Source organism: Seriola lalandi, unplaced genomic scaffold (assembly GCF_002814215.2).
Source record: "Seriola lalandi dorsalis isolate HSWRI2012SDOR001 ecotype SW California unplaced genomic scaffold, Sedor1 jcf7180002054954, whole genome shotgun sequence".
Classification (NCBI taxonomy): Eukaryota; Metazoa; Chordata; class Actinopteri; order Carangiformes; family Carangidae; genus Seriola; species Seriola lalandi.
Genome location: NW_019525505.1, coordinates 783,401 through 804,957, shown reverse-complemented (window position 1 = coordinate 804,957; position 21,557 = coordinate 783,401). Strand labels below are relative to the sequence as shown.

General features: G+C 41.0%; 1 protein-coding gene across 1 annotated transcript; it reads left to right on the top strand.

Moving 5' to 3' along the window:
- The first annotated feature begins 10,374 nt into the window (after window positions 1–10,374).
- sall3b (spalt-like transcription factor 3b) lies at window positions 10,375–21,300 on the top strand. Its single transcript, XM_023394810.2, has 4 exons — window positions 10,375–11,310; window positions 15,420–18,395; window positions 18,511–18,848; window positions 20,466–21,300. The coding sequence occupies exons 1-4, from the start codon at window positions 11,229–11,231 to the stop codon at window positions 20,856–20,858; spliced, it is 3,789 nt and encodes a 1,262-aa protein (XP_023250578.1). The 5' UTR covers window positions 10,375–11,228; the 3' UTR covers window positions 20,859–21,300.
- The last annotated feature ends 257 nt before the right edge of the window (window positions 21,301–21,557 follow it).

Here is a 21,557-nt window from a genome sequence, read left to right as displayed (position 1 = left end):
AATGAGGTCACGCTCAGTGAGAAAATCTTTTTCTTTTTTCTTTGCCTTTTCTTTTTCTCTCCTTTTCATTTCTTCCAGTCAAACAGTGTTAGCATGCCTCTGCAGTATCTTTATATACAGCTCCTCCGCCTCAGGACCGCCTCAGACATAATACAAACATGACCCTGACGACAGGCTCTGTCAGCTGTCCCGCTGTCCGTCCATCAAGCTATTGATTATCCTTCAGTGGGAGGTCATAAATGACCCATGATCATCTGGCTGAAAAACATATTTCCAACATCTGACCTGTCACTAGAGGTTAATCAAATAAACCACCCCGGCCCCACAGAGCATGACTTTGCAATTATCCGTAACTTGCTCCTCCTGTACTGCGTTTTATTGCATCATTAATACGTGGGAAGTCGGGGTGACAGCTGAGGTGTCTGCAGCTTTAAAAAAAACACTGTTTGATGTGTTTACTTGCTTTAAGTTTCAGTGGAAAGATGCAAAAATGCACCAAAACCCGATCCTTTAACAGAGAGAACGAACATCTTGAAGCTTTAACAGAGGAAAACAAACCGAGGCCAGAAAACGACAAGTCTGTTTTAACTCCAGCCTCCACAGTGACTTTGATGATGAAGAAGTTTATTCAGTATGAGCTGTGATGGATGGCGACGCTGTCACATTTAGGACAGTGTCGAAGGGAGATGTTAATATCAGAGGCAAGAGGGTGAGAGCCGTCAGTGCCTCCTCCTCAGTTGGTTTGGACAAAACAACTGCAGAAGAACACGTCACAAAGTCAAACTCTATGAAGCACAAGCAGCGTTCAAACGTGTCTCATCAGAAGCCGTGAGAAACATAGAGAGTGACAGAGTTATGGAAACTTCTGGAGAGATGAGACTGTAAATCTGTTGAATGTGGACGCTGAGAAAATGTTGGGTTCAGGTGCCTGTTCTTCAATATTCTGTGCATTAAGTAAAAACAATATTATTCAGCTTATTCTACGTGGAGAGGGAACATGTTGCACAAAGTTCTGTAATTATACGTAAAAGAAACATAGTGTTGTCAGTCCAGGAAAGAGCAGCCTGCTGAGAAACATTAAAAAGTAAATTAAGACACTTAACACATCTAGATTCTGTTTCATGCTGCCAACAGGTTGCAGCAGGATTGTAGCAAATTTAGGCCTCAATCTGCAATAAAAGTGATTAATTACGTTAATTGAACAAGATGAAACATTTCAAATTAAAGCACAGTAGGTCAATAAATGTCCTGTTACATCCACTCCTGGAGAACAAAATATCGAAGACATCTCTGTCATGTCCACTTTGTCTGTAGTGAGTCTGACTGTCGACGCTGCGGCTCGGACAAAGTGGAGTCAAATAGAAAACGATCTCACCTGAGACCGGCTCAGAGTGATTCTGGGTCTGGCCTCTCTCTGCAGGCCTGAGCCGGAGTCTGCACTGTTTATATCCACAATTATTTAGACCCAAAAAGACAGACACTTAACACACATCTACACGCTGATTCCTCCTGTTTCATGTTGATAATAGGTTGAGTGGGATGTGCGGAAATCTGGAGGCTCCAGAAATGATCAATTAATTAGGAACTGCAGCTCTTAAACTTATAAGATTAAAGGACTTAAGCTTAATTATCTTAATTTTAGGTCTGATAAGCGCTAACTGTAAGGTGAGTAAACTCCCTGTTACATCCACAACATCTTTGTAATGTCCACCATGTCTGTAGTGAGTCTTGCTGTCGAAAAACAAACGTACCTAAAACCAGCTCAGGGTGTTTCTGGGTCTGGCCTCTCTCTCCGGGCCTGATCCAGAATCTACAACACTGTTTCTATCCACACACGTATCAAGATTCTAACTCTCACTGTTTCATGTTGCTGACAGGTTGTGTGGAAATCTGGAAGCTCCAGAAACGATCGATTAAATAGGAAACTGCGGCTTTTAAACCTGTAAAATCAGGCTTCAGCTGCAATGAAAGTGATTAATTAACTTCATTTTAAATCTGATAAGGACTAACAGATGTGTAAGGTGAATAAATTCCCCGTTACATCCACGACATCTTTCTAATGTCCACCATGTTTGCAGTGAGTCTTGCTGTCCACGCCGTGCTTTTGTCAAATAGAGTAAAATAGAGAAGAATCTTACCTAAAACGGGCTCCTGGTGCTTCTGGGTCCGGCCCCTGTCTGCAGGCCTGAGCCAGAGTGGGAGACCAGCAGCAGTCAAACTGTAACCCTGGGAATGTGTGCCATCTTGCATGATAAATATCAGTGATTTGCTCCAGGCTTCAGACTGTGACTCACAGGAAGTCACTGTTTGAGTCGGTTTACACAGATGGAGACCATTCTTAGTCAACATTCACATAAAAATCAGTCTGGGCCCTTTTTTTTTTTTTTTTTGGTTTCTTCTTTTTTTTTTTTTTTTTTTTTTTTTGGTTTCTTCTTTCTTTTTCTCTTTTTTTTTCTCGCCTCCTTTTCATTGTGTGTAGACAGTGGCAGAGCTTTACTGTTTTACTGGGCGGGAGACGACACCTTTATTTGTTTGCCGGATCTTTGTGAGCTTTAACTTCACATTTCACAAGGATCTGCAACTTCACACAGACATGAGTAAGTCTGACCTCATCATCCATGTTTTCACACAAGTCAGAAGATTTGTATCCCATCTGTAGTGATGCAGTCTATTATCATGCAGACAACAGGCTGTGGTTTCCAGCAGTTACTGGCCTCTTGCTGTAAGTCATGGCAGCGCTCTTGCGTTTCTCCTCATCACTGTGTCTGTCTCATGCTGAAGGACGAGGCTCAACAATCTGCACATATGTTGCTTTAACGTGTGGAAGACGCCTGCAGGGCTAGTCTTACTGCTTCAACATGTTTGTGCTAGTGTCGGTTTCACATCCACCACAATATAAAAGTCCTGCATTCACAATGTTACTGGATTAGTGTAAACAGGAAAATGGAATTAAGTATCAAAAGTAAAAGAATGGCAGATTTTTATATTAATATGTGCGATGTATTACTGGATTATTATTACTGATACGCTGATGTGTAACTGGTGGAGGAGGAGTTCATTTTAGCTTCTAGATTCTGTTTGATCTGGATCTAGTTTAATCTACAACAATTCATCATTATTTGAAGTTGTCCATAAGCTTCTTTATTTGCAAAGTAACTATTGAATATAACTATTGATCAGGTAAAAAGTAAAAACACTTTCCCCTGAAGTGTAATAGGAGTAGAAGGTTTCTTTGGAATTTTTTTTTGACTTTCTGGAAAATTGTGGGTTTTTTTTGTTTTGTTTTGTTTTTAAACAGATCTTTAAGATTTTACACCTTTACTTAGTATTTCTCTCATTTTTCAAAAGTCATTTTAAATAGATTCTTGGCTCAAAAGTGAATTACCTGCTCTAACTTGTTGCCTTCTTTAGTGTAGTGTAGAGTAATGTAAATAATGGTAAGGTCACGACCTTGTAAAGTGGCTTGATATCATTTTTGTTATGATTTGGCGCTATACAAAGTGGAATTGAAGTGAATTTTAGTTTATGTAAATCCATACGAGTTAGTGCAGTTTTACCTGATTTCATCAACAGAGGAACTCATGAAAAGAATATAAAGTTAACACTTGTGAGCTTGATGGTGTCAGTTCTTTTGCAGTAGGGAAACATTTTAATCAAGTGACATAAAAGTACCTCAAATGTCACATTTTGGCACCAAAACACAACATGAGAGCGCTTAATTGTATAAGACGATTTCAGTTTGTCATCAGAAGAGTCAGACACTCTCAGAACATCATGAGTTTGAATCCTGGATTTCTTCAAACTGTGCTTTAATCCTGAAATATAAAAACATCTAACTGGTTCCCAGCTGTTTCATTTGTCAGAGCTGACATGAAATGCTGTTTCTGCCCACGCTGGACCTGAAACAAAGAGCTACCTGCAGGTCGACTGCTTTGTTAGTCAGACCTGAAAAGACTTCTTTACTTCCACTTTGATCTGGATCAATCTTTTCTTATTCAAAACTATTGTGGTGTCTAATTGTTTTCTGGGATGAGAAAGGGGCGTCCTGCTGCTGCATTCAACACTATCTCCTCTTTGTTTTAACAAATCTAATGCCTGAAAAGTTCTTTTAATTGGACTTTAAATACATTCAGTTGAGATGACTCCAGTAAATAACCTGCTCCGAACAAGTTTTCCTGTCACAACAAGGTCTGGTGTATTTACAGAGGGGAACTACTTTATATTGTACTGTGAGATTTCCGTTACCAGCCTCAGATATTATGTGCTCAAAGCTTGTAATTAACTACTGTTTTATTGCATCTATTGCTCTAATTGTCACGCAAGTTTGTGAGAAGGAATAATTTCCTTTTTTTTTCCTGAAAGTTGCAGTTTTTTTTCACTGTTAGCTGGTTGTCATGTAAGCACACGTGTCAACAAAGTCCCAAACACATCATTATGAGGCTTTTATGTGTAAGAAAACAGCAGTGTTCCTGTTCCATGCTGCTCTAAACGCACAGATTTTCTTAACACCTTCCCGAAAATTCATCAAACGACAAATCTCAACTTCCCTCCAGGAAATATTATCTCTTTCCAGCAAATATTTACACCCATCTTTTATTATCCCACACTTTTATAAACGTATTTAATTTTTGTCCGTTTCTTCTCTACCTCAGCCTCCATTCCCTCCTTTTTTGATCCCAGTCCATTGGTATCATCGGCTTCCTCATTTCCAGCTTGAAGGCGAAGCTGACACCCGGGACGTCATGTGAAACCATGAAGGACAGGAGGCAATAAGCCAGAGAATAGCAGCAATCTTCAGGAAAGTTCTCCATTCACTCTCACTCCCGTAGTTCTCTGTCCTTTATCCAGCCTCGAAGATAAAGAAAAAAAAAATCAATACAGAAACACAGTGTTAGATAAAGGCGGAGAGGGGGGAAGAGCGCCAAGCCAAGTTGGGTGTAGTGAATTAAAGCGATCAGAAATTTCCCAGCCACTCAGCCCACAGTCTACATAACCCACCAGCCCTGTCTTGCTGCTGTCTATCACCCTCCACTCTCCGCTCCTTTGTTCACTTTTGATTTCCTTTCGGCCTATTCTCCGTTTGCTTTGTGTTTTGGGATGGGGGACCTGCTCCCAATCAGCCGCAATAACTGCTGAGTGAAGGTTTTGGATATTGCGAGGGAGCCTGTCTGAGTCCGAGCCCTCCACATCGGGTTCGGCAATTGCTGGTCTCTCTCTGGAGGGACGTGAGGATGGACCGGAGTGATGGGCCTCTTGTTTTTAGTCGTGCTAGGAGCAGCAATGTTGCCCTGGTGGTTGACGCAGCACCACCTACTTCCAGACTGAATTATATCAAGAACTAGTGAATGGATTACCATGAAATTTTTGTACAGACATTCATGTTCCCCAGAGGGAACACCACCAGCAGGTCTAAATTTTCACTTCCACAGGGAAATATCTCAACATCTATACGGATTGGCACAAATTTCAATACAGACATTCGTGGTCCCCATAGGATGAACCCCTCTGACTGGAGTGACCCCCCCCACTGATGTTTCTTCTTACACCATTGGTGGGTCAAAGATTTAATGTATACAAAGAAATATCTGTAGATGGATTGGCACAGATTTAAAAAAAACAAAAAAAAAAACAACTATTATGTGCATTGTCATAAAAAATTCTGCAGACAATCATGGTCCCCAGAGGATGAATCCATCTGACTTTGGTGACCCCACTGGTGTTCCTCTAACACCACAAGCAGGTCAAAGTTTTTACTTATACAAGGAAATATCTCAACATCAGATGGATTGGCACAAATTTCTGTAAAGACAGTCATGGTTCTCAGATGATAAACCCTAATCACTGATCCTCCTCAACCATGAGGTTGACATTGGTGGTTTTGAGTGATATTTTACAACTGTTGAATGAATTTTCATTAAGTTGGTTTAAACTTGTTGTGGCTCAGGAGGTAGAGCCAGTCGTTGGTTTGTTGGTTTGATGACATCCAGTTCATGTTTCGAGGTGTCCTTGGGCAAGATGCTGAAGCCCAGATTGCCTCTCATGGCCGTTCCATCAGAGTATAACTGCATGTGTATATATGTGTTGAGTTAATGAGTTAATGGGTGAATGTATTGTAAAGAGCTTTGACTCTATGACAAGAAAAGCACTAACCTTATTACATTTATGTTAATATCCCTGCTCTGGATGAACTGTCATGACCTTGGTAACCCCCTGACTTTTCATTTCTAAAACTCTTAGCCCTGTTTTACCCCACCCACCCACTCGGTCCCCCAGCTCTCCATCCCCTCACCTCCTCAGTTACCAGATCACATCGACATCTGATGAGCTGCAGCAGATATCGGGGCCTGCGATGCTCCGCAGGGCGTATTTCAAAGGGGGTTGAGGTCATATTTCACTGTTTCAGGGCTTAGCTGCTGTCATGTATTAATTAAAATCCAAATACCCTGTATTGATTGTGTTATCAGGCTAGTGCAGCCTAGGCCGGCCGTATTGATCCGGCCTGTGATTTATGATCATTTTCAGCAAAAATCCTTTTGTGTGATTATATGAGGAAACAGAGCCGGAGTGAGTGTAATTCTTTTAGATCTATTCTGGAGCACGGGGCTAAACAGACTGCCACCCAGAAGCCTCTCAGAGGAGAGAAATGTTATGATCCAGTTGGTTTCATTGAAGAGTAAATCAGATGAGGAGGTCAGCTCCACAGACCCATGAGTTACTAACAGGAGGCTGCAGCCTGTGGTTTTCAACTTGTGTCTTCTCTCTAATCTACCTCAAATAAGCTTTGACTCAATTCCCAAAATACACTTGTACTGAAGACTTTTAGAATAACTATTTAAATACTGTTTATTTGACTTCATATGTAAAGATGAGTCAGCTCTGAGACCAAGAGTTTCATTACTGGTAAAGATGTTTGCATCATTATCAAGTATATGATAATAAATTAGAAACTTAAAGGGCCAGATCACCCAAATCTGAAAAACTAAAGTTATCATCGTTGGTATCAACTCGTTCATGTAGTAGGTAGGTATGCTGCTGTCAGTATACCTGTTTGTTATTGTAACCATGATAACCAAGGTTTGCATGCCGCTGTAGGGATGCTAATTCAGGAGACCTTCCTATGAGTCGTATCAGAGGGTTGATGGTTGTTCAGATTGGAGGAGTTGTTTGGAATAAAACATTTCTTTCTTTCTGCAGTATTTGTGATTGTGGTGAATGAGAGGACTTTTTTTTTTATTGCTCCGCGCTGGCAACAGTCGGAGCAGGAGCCATGTTGTTTTCAGGTTGTCCATACGTCCCCCCCATTCTCATCGACACAATATCTCAGTTACTTCTTGACAGAACTTCTTCAACATTTGCCACAAACATTCACTTGGATTGAAGGTCAAGGTCACAGCGACTTCGCTTGAGGGAATTTCTTCAAATTTGGCAAAAACATTCACCTGGACTCAAAGACAAACTCATTAGGTTTTGGTGATCAAAGGTCAAAAAACAGGGATGTAGCCTGAAACTAGTCTGAGTGGCAGAGGCATAAAAACACAAGGGGGTGATTCTAGTTACAAAGGTAACAGTAAAAAGCTCTTATTTTGATGGACCGTGTGATGGTCACAGTGGCGCCAAATCACAAAACACTAATTTTTTGGCAGACATGTTTTTCATCATGTATCAATGTATTTCATTAAACAGAAATATTCTAAATGTGTTGTTGATCATTTATACACATTTACCCAAAATTCAGTTTGTATCTTTACAGACTTCTCCACTAGAATTTAAACTGACTTCTCTCAAGTTTTTCCTCTCACGCAGTAAATACTTTAGGTCGTCTCACAGTCTTTTCTTGCCTGACGTATCTCCGCGGAGCTGTGCATTTTTTCCTCGTGGCTGATCGCTGTCTGTCTGAACGGCGGGTCAGGGGCCATTAGCTTGTCATATCTCCATCTGAGGCCTCGCGCTCTTGTACGGCGGTGCTCACATTCCTCAGCTGGCAGCGGCTGACAGGACGCTGCTGGATCTGCTGCTCCTTTCAGCTGCCAGTAAATCACTGACTCTACTGTAATCTTCATATGGATGGAAAGTGGTCTCAGGGAAGCTTCTTAATTCTGCAGACTCAATTTTCAGCTTTATGTGGACAGTACTTCATCCTCCATCGCTCAGAAGTGACTCGCTTACAAGATTGTACTTGTAGAAAGTGGAACCTGAACTTTACAAAATAAGGATTCAACTGTGACTGAGTTTGACCACTGACTCTCATAATGTGGCTCTGAATGAAACTGATTTATTCATATTTGAATATTCATATTAATTTCCATCACTTAAGAAAGTTCATACAATTCCCATTTATTTTTCAGCTTTTGCAGCAGACCAAATACAGTGAACACACGGATAGGAACTAATGCAGCCCAGCAACAGTCTACTGTCATTTTGTGAAGCTTTAAGTTTTCATTTTTTGAAAGTCTGTCAGAGGCGTTGATTAAACAACATTTGTCCAAGAGGTATAGAAAACTGGTTGTTTGAATTGTTCTGTCCTTTGTCTGGACAAAAAAAGAAACATCTTGTCCTGTTTATTCAGGCCTGCAGCTGCCAGGGAGATGTGGCTGATTTAAAAACCTGTTATCATGGGTTAATTTGAAAATGTTTTAATTCAACTAAAGTGGAAATAATTTTCCTAGTAAAACTTTTTTTTAAACTTTTTTTAGCTCTCAATAAGTCAAAAATATTAACAATAACAAAAACTGTCCCACTTTGTAGTGTATGCCACCATATTATGATATGTTATGTTATGTTATGTTATGTAATGTTATGTTATGTTATGTTATGTTATGTTATGTTATGTTATGTTATGTTATGTTATGTTATGTTATGTTATGTCACCCTCCTTGTCTTTGTCTTGCTTCACCAAATAAAAATGTTCACTGACTACATGAACTTATACTTTAAAATGCAGGCCTCTTGCTCCATTACTTCAAAGTAAATTCTCACACAATTAATTAATAAAACAAAATCCACATTATATGACATAAGTCAATGTATACTTTCTTCACATCTGTGCTCACATTTTATTACACATCTATAAAAAAATAAGACATTTATTCAATTAAAAATCACTTCTTATCCATAAAAGCCTTATTCAAGATTTATGAATTCAGCATTTTTAAAATTCTGTCTCAAAATTAACAGTAGATTGAGATTACATGTCTCTGGAACAATGTAGGTAAATAGTATAAATATAGAATAGTTCAAGCTTTTTATTATTTGTGTATCTGTGTACTTATACTGCACATAACACTTGTGTGTCTTTTATTCTGAAAGGGCTCTGTTCAGTGTCTATATTTGGTGTAATTTCATTTTTTCCCGTACTTCCTTCAGCACAACAAACTGAACCGTTTTAGAATAATTGATTATTGGATATGAATTATTGATCTTTAATTGGTCTCGTTTATCTTATAAACAAAACACACTGATTTATGTGTTCCTCTAACAGATGTACACTATAATGAAATTCAAGTGGTGCTCACGGCCGTGAGTGGAGTCTGTGTTGGTGGAGACCAAGTTAGAATCTGGAAGAGATCATGGTCAAGTAGTTGGTAGTCTGATTTTGTTGGTTACAAAGAATCAATATCGAATCAAGGAGGGTTGAGTTTCCAGATAAGCACCCTCGGCCACTCTGGCTATTCATCATAAGTCTGTGGAAACCTGATAGGTCAGAAGAAATTATATTCCGGCAGGAGTGGGGTCTCCTTATCTCTCCATAGCAGGGGAAAGGGAGACATACCGATCAATACCAGGCTGTTGTGTAGTACTTGCAATTATCAACAGCTGATTCTGTCCTCCCCCAGCTGCATCTTTTAATACCACATAATTACAAGTTTTGGAACAATGCCTGAAGAGGGATTACAGCTCTGGTGAAGTATGCTTCATTCTTCCCTGAGCTTTGAAATAGCTACAGTCTGTGGAAGTGAACAGACTTTATTATTCACTTTGCTATTCGGCTTCATTTACCTTTTAGATTTTTTTTTATGCAGCTAAAAAAAATGACCAGTATTTGGTGATTGTGTCTCAACCAAGCACCAAAACTTGTGTAAAAACTACAAAAATGGAGGTCTAGTGAGCCTAAATACAAATCTCTATCCTATTTAAACTTTGCTTCTTTAAATCTAAAGAGAGTTCAGGTGGTTTATTCTCCTCACATCCCTGATCATCTCTCCAAAGGAAGATTTCTTTTCCAGAACAGAGACATTTTTCACTCTTTTATGGCGCCAAATTGTGGGAGGTCGTTAACAAATGAAGCTCGGGCTCCAACACCTCCTGTGGTATCCTGGCAGTAGCCTATCGCAGCCGGCTGAAGGGCATCTAATGATGGACCGGAGGCGGAGGCAACGAGGAGAGTGCTGGAGCCTCGGAGAAAAACCAGGGAGTCTCACTTCCGAGATAGGACCTATCCGCGACCTGAGCGAGCTTCTTTATTTTACGCACAAAGTTTGATTTCACGCGCAAATTCAATCTGAATTGTGAGGGGTTTTCTTCTTTTGCGTAAAAATTACCGTCGATTCTGGACTTTACGCAGTTTTACTCAACAGACAACCTCTCCTCCTGTGGAAGGATAAGTGCTCCTGCTCTGCTGCCGTGTGTGTGTGTGTGTGTGTGTGTCTGTGTGTGTGGGTGTGCGTGCGTGCGTGCGTGCGTGCGGAGAGGGATTGAACAGGGACATCCATCTATCCATAGCCTGAGGAGTCAGATCAGACCGGAGCGTCTCTTTGGACACGACCTCATCCTAGATCTCAAAACGGAAACAAGTCAGATTTCAGACTGAACGGACTAAAACCGAGATGCAGCATTAAAGTTAATCCGGCTGCTCCAAAGCGCACGAGACACTCACAGGAGTTCAGGTCGGACTGAACCATGTCGGAGCTGCTGCTGGGAGCTGCTGTGCGTAAAAGCAGCCGCTCACCGGACAGGAAGTGAACTAATTATTATTAAACCCCATCCCTCATTTCCATATCTAGCGTGAGTTGGCTGGAGCGCAGCCAATCACCCCGAGAAGGGCAGCGAGAGTCGTAAAAGCATTATCCTTTCCTCCATCATAATTACACTGACATGCGCAATCTGCACACGGGCATCAACAGCAGCCTCCGTTCGCCTATTTCACCGACCCCGCTCCCCGGGAAGGGTCCCAGTCCCTGCTGGTAGATGGTTCGGGGGAAGGCGGCAGCGAGTCGCACAGAAGGATCAACATGTCCCGCCGCAAGCAAGCCAAGCCGCAGCACCTCATGTCCGACGAGGGAGCCGCACACACCGGACTACCCTGCAGTGAAGGTAGGTGTCCCGGAGGTTTTCTACGACTTTTACCGGATCACTAGCAACAACAAGAACAACTATCATCTGAAGGCAGCTTCATTTAAAGGAGTTTAGTGCAGGAACATGACGAAAAGTGACGCTGATGATGGTTTGAGGTCCGAAAATGTCAAACAAAGGTGGATAAACTCTGAAACAGAAGATTAACACACTTTCCTGTTTACTAATGATTCTTTTTTTTTTTTTTTTTTTTTTACATTTTAACATCGTTTATTTATTAAAAACCTCAACAAGTCTGAAGCCAAATGAAACTTGTCATTAAAAGCACGGAAAGAGTTTGATCAGGACACAAAATGGGAATTAATCAGTTCATATTTTATTACTTTGTTATCAAAATTCAAATTTAATAAACCGAGACTGTATTAGAATATAAATGGACCAAATCAAAACTAAATCATATTTTAGTTTCATGTGTGTTTAACAGCTTTTGGGGCGATGGGTAGGAACGGGGCCTGCTGTGGATCACTGCCGAGAAACTCCATCAGAATACAGAAGAAACTCATGGAAGTCGCCACTTGATGTTAAATTTAATGTTGAGGATTTATTTCTTCAGATTATGTTTGAGGCTCTTGTGTGTTTTGGCTGGAGGTCGCCATGACAACTATTTAAACTGAATTTTAATGAGAAACACTGATCATAAAGCAGGAGTAAATAATGTGAAATGAAAATGTGGCCTTAACAAAAGTAGGATGTTATTTCATTATTTTTTTTTAAATCAGCCAATACTAATGTATTCACATGCATGGTGAGCTCTTAACATATTCTATCTATCCAGTACAAATAATTTCATAAATATAATAAAAAAACAACAGATAGTGAAGATTTCAGTTCCCAGTTTCCAGTGTTTCTTACACTTTTCCAGGAGTGTATTCAATTATTACTAATAATTATCAGCATTTTCCATATTATTTGTAACAAGATCTCATTATTCAATCACATTGCCAGGCTATGTTATGAAACACCAGAAGCCTCACACACTTTTCCAATATTTTAATATTTAATTAAACAACTTCATTTTCTCCTGGTGGACATGCAGCAGAGCCTGGGTGTTATTTGAACCCTTTAATCAGCTCTAACAGCTGAGCACTAACTCATATCAGCACTAATATTTTAAAGATAAATTAACCTTTGAACTGATGGATCAGAATGAAATGTTTATCCTAAAATTGACAGAATTTTAAATTGAGTTTGGCCTGCGCTCACTGAATCTGGTGCAAAATCTTTAAAAAAGAAATCCCACCAGACTCTATTTGATAGAGTGTAAATGTAATTATTCTAATGTAATATGATTCATTTCACATCTTTGTATATATATATATATATATATATATATATATATATATTATGTATATATATTAATGTTGACTTTATACATTTTTTAAGGCACTATCATCAGTTTTTTCTCTGTGTCAAAAGGCCTGTAAAACATTAACGCTTTAATTTGAAACTCCGCCATCCATCACAGCCTGGTTCCGTGTTTTTAAACAGTGTTATGTTAATATCTGATTATTTGTGGCTGTGAAAAGGTGTTGAGTGCAGAGGAGGCCCTCGTCACTCGGGCCCTCCCACAGCCCTGCAGCCAGGCAGGGGGCTCCGCCACTCTGAGCTGGGCTTTGATTGAGCCTGCTGACTTAACCTTTGTCAGCCTCCACCCTGCGAGGGGGCAAGTGCTCCGTGTCTGGATCATAATACAATTAGTACATCTGAACCGTTGACCTCTGCAGCCCAGAGGTCACACGGAGAGGCAGAGAGGCAGAGAGGCTCTGACGCTGGAGCTGAGAGTCTGTTTGCTCTGCAGCTGCAGCTCCATCGTCCAAAACCACACAGCGAGGAGCGGACATAAATCTGTTTGCTGCTCCTGACAGTATGGATTGAGTGAGGGTGACATTTTTAAATAAATTCCTATCTGTGTTATTATTTTTGGAAATATATTCAGAACCTTAAATCAAATCTGATCTTTCATTTGTTTTCATTGGAAGTAAATCTTACAAAGTGCAAACATAATCCTGAACTAAAACAGTGATAGTGTTTTCGCTCCTGTGTTTGCTAAATCGCCTTGGTGATCTTCAGACCACCCACTCAGAGAGCCAACGACTCTGATTATTTATCTCTGATGAGTTTGACTCTCTCAGCTCTCGTTACACTTTTCTTCTCTGAGCACAAACATGTTCAAATGAGTTTTTATTGTGTCAAATGTCAGTTTAGATTCAAAGCCTGTAGTTTGTCAGTTAAACCTATTACATCACTAATACTTGTGTATTTATGTGAGGATTTGCCGAGTGTGTTCACATGATTGTAAATATAACAGACGTCTCACTCTTTGTTTGAGGTGAAACATGGTGATAATTGGAGGATACTGACTACACTTGGAGACACACACACATATGCGCGCGCACACACACACACAAACTATGTGCGCATTCAGAAGCGCACACACACACACACACACACACACACACAGGTCTTACTGTTTACTTATTTTATGATTCATGATTATGTGTCAGAAAGTACATTATTTTTCATGAAATAAGAAAATTATTGTCACATTACAAACAAAAATATTGAATAAAAAAAAAAAGTCAAATTTCATCATCAGACCTAAATAAATGTAAATTTGCTCCTTTTTGAATTGTTATTCTTAAATTGGTGGAGGGAAGCCCGAGTGTGTCAAACAATAATTTACTATTGATTTCCTAGGATCTTTCCATCTGGTCTCGCTGTCTGTTTCCTAATGGGCCAAAGCCTGAACAGATGCAACACTGATCCTAAAGTCTGAATTCTTTTCATTGAGAACGTCAGAAACCAGCTACTGACAGAGGACAAAGGGAAAGAGGGAGTCTAAAGATCAACGTCAGGCTGAAGAAAAACACAGTGTTTTTGTAATAGAAGTTTTGAATAAAGAGATTTTGCAGATATAATTAACTGTAATTTAAAAAAAAAAAAGATTAAAAAAGTAACAGTGGATTGACATTAGAAATTAGGATTGATAACCAATCCAAATGTTATATCCTGGATGTTCTGGTTTCTTCTATTTTTATTTTCCTCTGCACCAATCACTTATGTATCGACTTAATCGATTATCAATTGCCTGGTGTTGTCGGTAATGGGAAAAAACAAGTTTAGTTTATTTGTCTGAACGCAATCACTGATACAGTAATAATCAATTTATAAAATTTCTCAAACAGCTGTGCTTTACTGCATTAAAAAACCCATTAATGACAGGAAAGTGTTTGAGAATCAAACCAGTTACTCAGAGTAACTAAACTGCCCTGATGCAGTAAACCTCTCTTTAAAATAAAGACACAATGTTCTAGTGTTTGACCAACACATGTGAAGCATGCAAATGTTTCTGGCTAAAAATTAAACACATTATTTAAATGTGTGAATGCAGCTAAAATCAATGTACTGTAGGGAATTTCATTATCTGTCTGAGCGGTCAGAAAACCTTATTAAACATCTGAAAACAAAAACCTCTGCTAACACTTTGAAGTGACTTTTGTATGCGGTTTGTTGAATCCTGTGTTTTAAAATGGGATCAGAAAATAACGTGAACATGTGTAAACATTTAAATAGTTGGGAAAACTTTATCTATTCTATAATCAAACATCAGATATAAACAGAGGAAAATAAAGTTATTATTATCTGGTATTCCCCCTAAGTTTCCTCTGTGTAGTTAAAACAAACATATTTTCCACTCTCTGTGACGGTGTTACGTGTATCTATTTACTCTAATTGTCTTGGGTGAAATACAGAAATCTAAGATGTTTTCTTTGTCTTCAAATGATCTGTTTCCAGATGTGTTTAGCATAATTTTAAACAAACCGTCTTGTGATTCAACTCGACATGTTTGTTGTCTTTGGACACTTTGGGGTCTCTTGTGGAATCTGAAGTTCAGTGGGTTTGAACAATGCTTGTCCACACAACATGTGTTGTTTGGAAAGATGGACTCGACAGCGGGCGTGTGGGGATTAATTACAGTGTGATAAAGGAAAATTGGGCCCTCTGGTGAAATATCAGGACAATAAATGATCAGTTTTTGTATTCTTAATCTTCTTCTGTTTCCTTCTCAGGCATCATGGAGAGAGTGGCGACCAGTGGAGGCTGCCACAGTGAGGAAACACACATCTGTGACAAGTGCTGCGCAGAGTTCTTCACTTGGACTGAACTGAATGAACATCAGAAGGTCTGCACTGAGGATCCCTTGGTGCTGATAGTTAAGGACAATGAAGGGATGCCTGTTCCTGAGGAGTCTCCTTTGGGACCCTCTCCGGTTCCCAGCCTTGCGTCCAGTGACTCATCCGCAGCCGAGTCCGCAGACGCCTGCTTTGAGCTGGGAGAGCCGCTGGTGAACGACAATGACAGTGTGGATAATTTAGAGGACGGCCGGGAGCAGGACCAAGCCATGGAGCTTCAGGACAAATACACCACAACCTCCAGCCCTCAGCCTTCAGACTCAGCTGAGTCCACTTCCCCGCAGATGTCAGCAGCTGGCAGCTACAGCATGCCGAGTACAAATGTGACGCTGGAGATCCTTCACAGCACCAGAGTTGCTGTGGCCCAATTCTCCCAGGGGATCAACAGCAGCGGCGCAGGAGGGAAAGCGGCTTCAGCAGCCATCCCTGTGATCCTGGAGCACCTGCTGGCTCTGCAGCAACAACAGGTCCACCAGCTGCAGCTCATTGAGCAGATCTGCAGCCAGGTAGCCATCATGAACAGACAACCAACACAAGCTGCGTTAAACCCGGTCTCCAGATCCCTGTCTCTGGCACCTAACCCCTTCCCCTCCCAAGGCATCGTCCCTCCTCCCATCCTGCCACTGTCAGGGACGATGCCATCCACTGTTAACGGACAGGCTGCTGTTTCTTTGTCTTCTGTGCTTGAAAAGTCACAAAATATCCCGTCACAGACTGTATGTGGGAAGTCCAACTTTAGAGACGTTACATGTACCTCAGCTCCCCCAGAAAATTCAGCTCCATCTCTGTCCAGCAGCAGCAACAGCAGCAGCAGCATCTCCACGTTACTTCCTCCTTACACAGGCTCACACACCAGCAGCATTAGCTGCACTCAAACACTGAGCTCCTCCAGCTCGCTGTCCCTGGGGCAGAGTGGCCTCCTCAGCTCATCCTCCAGCCTGCCATTTCTACCTCAGAGCCCCCCCAGCAGCGTCATTTTCCCCAATCCCTTGGCTAGCATCGCTGCCACAGCTAATGCACTTGACCCTCTCGCAGCCCTGATGAAGCACAGGAAAGGGAAACTGCCTAACGTGTCCTTGTTTGAAACGAAGCCCAGCCCAGAGGAACCCTTCTTCAAACATAAATGCAGGTTCTGTGCCAAAGTGTTTGGCAGCGACAGCGCTCTGCAGATCCACCTGCGCTCCCATACAGGAGAGCGCCCCTTCAAATGCAACATCTGTGGCAATCGCTTCTCCACGAAAGGGAACTTAAAGGTGCACTTCCAGAGGCATAAAGAGAAGTATCCTCATGTTCAGATGAACCCCTACCCAGTGCCAGAATATCTAGACAATGTGCCAACAAATTCTGGGATTCCCTATGGAATGTCCATCCCTCCAGAAAAACCAGTCTCCTCGTGGCTGGACAGCAAACCCGTTGTAGCAACTCTGCCAGCCACCATGGGTCTTCCATTTTCCTCCACTATTACCAGTATCGGAGGCTCAAATGACCCTGTAAGTGTAACACCATCCGTTAAGTCGCCCTACCAGCCAGCTCCTGGTGAATGTATATCTTTGTCACCTAACCACAGAGGCAGTGAGGCTCATTTCTCTCCTGTTTCAGAGTCTCCTCAATCAAACCGTGAGACAGAAGCATCCAATATACTGAAAACAGAGGGAGTACACCTGCCCCAAAGCTGCACCCTGAGACTGAGAGCCAACCCGGTAACAGAAGCAACCAGCACTACGATCCCATCTGTGGCCACCACGCCTGAACCTGTCACCTCAGCTTCCCCCGTCCCCAACTCTCCAACCCTCTTGTTCAGCTTAGACGAAACTAAATTCCCGTCTGGCGGCCTCCTGGATTCTATGCAAACCTCTGAAACCTCAAAGCTTCAGCAGCTGGTGGAGAATATCGACAAAAAGATCACAGACCCCAACCAGTGCGTCCTCTGTCACCGCGTCCTCAGCTGTCAGAGCGCGCTGAAGATGCACTACCGCATTCACACTGGGGAGAGGCCCTTTAAATGCAAAGTGTGCGCCAGGGCTTTCACCACCAAAGGCAACCTGAAGACACACATCGGCGTTCACAGGGAGAATCCCCCGGTTCAGGTGCAACACTCATGTCCTATTTGCCAGAAGAAGTTCACCAACGCTGTTGTTCTTCAGCAGCACATCCGTATGCACATGGTGGGGCAGATTCCAGACTCGGCCCTGGTGGACAGGCTGCAGGAGATGGACAGCGACATCTCCATAAACGGGAAGAGCTTTGACAGTCTCAGCAGCAATGGCAATGACTTGATCGATGACATTTCAATGGAGGATGATAATGAGGAAGAGGAGGAGGAGGTAGAAAATATGGAGGAAGGTGTGAGTCCCTCTAAACCCTTGATCTCTGCTTGTAATTCTCCTCCTAAGCCCTTCGCCATTGTTTCAAGTTTAGCAGCTCTGGAGAACCAAATGAAGATGGTAGACTCCACTGTAAACCTAAACCATTGTTTCGGCTTAAAACCCCTAACAAACGGCTTCAATGACAGCAGCCAACTCAATATTAAATGCGCTTTATCAGAGAAAATGGTGGAGAATTCCAGTGTAAACAGCCCAAATGTGTCAGAATCCTCCTGTTCACCTCATGCATCTGCATCTCCGATTCAAAGCAACTCAGAAGGCGTGACGATCAAATCACCTGCAGTGAACCACAGCATGCCAGAATCTCAAGAGCCTTTGGCAACCTCAGTGAAGAGAGAGCAATCTGAGTCTCCTACCTCTGCATCGGCAGCTGCAGCAGCCCAGGAGCGGAGAGGAATACAACCCAGTAAACTGTGTGTGAAAGAGGAGGCTACTTACAGTATGTCCTTCCAGCTGAGCAGAGACAGAGGTACATTTAGCATGTCACGTATTCATTTAGAGACATTGTCATAACCTACAAAAGTTCAAATATTTTTCTGTTTTTTGATTTATGTTTCCTTTGTGCACTTGGGTTTCTGCTGCAGGTCAAAACATTCCAAGCATGGTTACCAGCACATCATCAGGCCTCATAAAAAACGAGCTGAACAGTCACAGTCAACCAAACAACCTTAGCGAAGGTCAGCACCCGCCGTTTAGTGTCCACATCCCTCCGGCTTACCCGTCAGTCGGCAGCCCGGGCATGACTTCCCTGCTCGGCCCCGCGCCCCCTCGACGGACACCGAAGCAGCACAACTGCAACGTCTGCGGGAAGAACTTCTCGTCGGCCAGCGCTCTACAGATCCACGAGCGCACACACACCGGGGAGAAACCGTTTGTCTGCTCCATCTGCGGCAGAGCTTTCACCACAAAAGGCAATCTGAAGGTAGATGACAGACTTTGTTGTTCTGTCCAGATTCAAGCTGAGATGTAGGTTTTGTTGAGATATTTAGTGGTAAATAACCTTTCATGAAATACTAGAGTATAGAGTCATATGATAATGGAGGATACTCCGCAACTACAGCTGAATAAACAAATTAATAATTAATTAATCTTAAAAATGAAAACTTTGAATGTTTTGACTACAAGTGTAGTGAGTCTAACTCTGGATTGTGTTGTATTGTATTTTAATGCAATGCACCAAACATGGCAACAGCATAACCTCTTGTATAAAAACAAAGAAAAGCAAAGGATTGATCTTGCATAAAACCCAAGGAAAAGTGAAGAAAAACTAAGTGAAGCCAGTTCGTAAAATAAAATACTTGTCAAACTTCCTGTTAAAACACACACCATCCCCCTGTTAACAAAAAGTGTATGATTTCTACATTACAAGTATATATATATATATATATATACACTGTTGCCCATAAAGTTGGAATAATTTTGTTTTCAGTTTAATTGTGGTTTAATTTTTATTGTGATATGTTTGGAAGAGATTGACTACTAAAGTTTTGAGAAGATATACACTTTATCTGTCAAGAATAAATGACATTGTCACAATCATTTCATGGAAAGAGGTAAAAAATATTTTATTCCAACTTTATGAGCAACACTGTATATATATATATATATATATATATTAGTTATATTTTGGGGCATTTTTGCTTTTATTTTTGATGCAGTGAGAGATAGACAGAAAAGTCAGGGAGAGAGACTGAGGGGATGACATGCAGCAAAGGGCCGTGGGTCGGATCTGAACCCATGGTTGCTGCGGTTAGGACCAAGTCCATGTGATATGCGATCTACCAGGTGAGCCACTAAGGCGCCCCTACATTACAACATATTTATTCTTCTAAGAAAACATTTCCACTTCAGGAAACGTAAGAAAATTAGGAAATTAGGTGTTTCTGGCACCTTTTAAAATAAAAGTCTGAATCTGAGTCTGCTGAATCCACATTGGAATTTATAATCCCCTGTTTAGCGCAACAAGATACTGACTAATACAAAAGCATGTTTGGAGAGTTACAGAGTCCCATGGCTGAGGCTGAGGGAGACCCTGAAGAGTTTTTCATTTATTTAATTGTATTTTTGAACCGGCAAATTGTCTGTTTTTGACAAATTCATTCTCAAATATATCCACTTATACACTATTACACTATAACAACTATTTAGCACATTTGCTTAAAGAATTACTCAAATTATTAATGAATTTTCATAATTTTGATTAATTTATTGTTCATCAACTGATTGATTAATTGACTGATCGCCTCTGAATCATTTAAAAACCTTATACTATTCGAACCCTGATATAAACATTAAAAGAGTTAAAAAATACATCTGAAATGTCAGTAAACTGTGTTTTGGAACGATTTAGCATTTTTCAAAAGACCTATCAGTTTGTCAACATATAGAATGGAATATATAGGCATATAGAATCATAGCTCAATAGGGAGAATAAAGCACTAGCTGTTTTAATATCAGGGGCTTGATACTCACTTGGACCATCCATGTTTTGCATTTTAGAATAACAGCATGCACTAATTCTAATACATGTCATTTTCAGGTTCATATGGGAACTCACATGTGGAACAACGCACCAGCCAGGAGAGGCAGGCGGCTGTCGGTGGAGAACCCCATGGCCTTACTGGGTGGAGAGGCCATGAAGTTTGGGGAGATGTTTCAGAAGGACCTGGCAGCTCGAGCCATGAATGTAGACCCTGGCTTTTGGAACCGCTACGCAACAGCCATCACCAACAGCCTGGCCATGAAAAACAACGAGATCTCAGTGATTCAGAACAGAGGCATCTCTCAGCTTCACCCTCTGACTGCAGGCATGGACAGAGTGAGCACCACAGGAAGTCCAATCACCAGTATAACCAAGACAGGCATGGACCTGGGAAATAACAGACATTTTTCTATGCTGATTGATGACAGCAAAGAAATTGGAATCAATTGAATAAAGCTGAATGGTGATGAAATACTTATGCAAACTATTATGGACGTTAAAATATTTGTAAAACATCTTGTTTGTTCCTATGTATTATATATAGACTTAAAAAAGAACTTTTTATCAATTGACAGAGAATAGTAGGGTATTCACATTTTGCTATTTTACTTTGCAGTCATTTGTGAATGTTTTTTTCTATACATGAAATAAGTTGTTTAACTTGTACCTGAAAATTCCTACGGTGCTTAGACATATGGTCACTCTGAAGAAGGGAACATATGTTCAAATCAATAATGCAAAGAGTCTGCTATCTTCTCCGGACAGCTGCCCAATGCTGCTAGCTGGTGCAAAGCACAAAATATGCTCATAAATACCCACAACAACAAACTGTAATGGTCTGTTGTCAATGTTCTGGTGAGAAATTGTTGGACCGAATAAAAAATAGAACAAACCGTCTGTATCTTCAGTTCACTACCTCACTCTGTTTAAACACACTGAAAAGAGTTTATTGTCTTGATGTTATTTCACACATTTCTTCATAGGACTGAACTCTTTCATCTCCTTTTCCTTCATCGGCAGAAATACTTTTGCAAACATGAGCATTTTGTAATAAAGGATTTTTCTTTTTTTTTCTCCCAAAACAAATGACTCCTGTATAATGTAAAACAGGAGGAATCACGCATGTACTTATTTGCACTCAAACAAAAA

Bases quoted from the DNA above. Each gene is read 5' to 3' on its own strand.
- sall3b (XM_023394810.2), top strand. From the start codon at position 11,229: ATGTCCCGCCGCAAGCAAGCCAAGCCGCAGCACCTCATGTCCGACGAG. The intron at 18,396-18,510 runs GTACATTTAGCA...TTTCTGCTGCAG, and splicing joins CCAGCTGAGCAGAGACAGAG to GTCAAAACATTCCAAGCATG. The intron at 18,849-20,465 runs GTAGATGACAGA...TGTCATTTTCAG, and splicing joins CCACAAAAGGCAATCTGAAG to GTTCATATGGGAACTCACAT.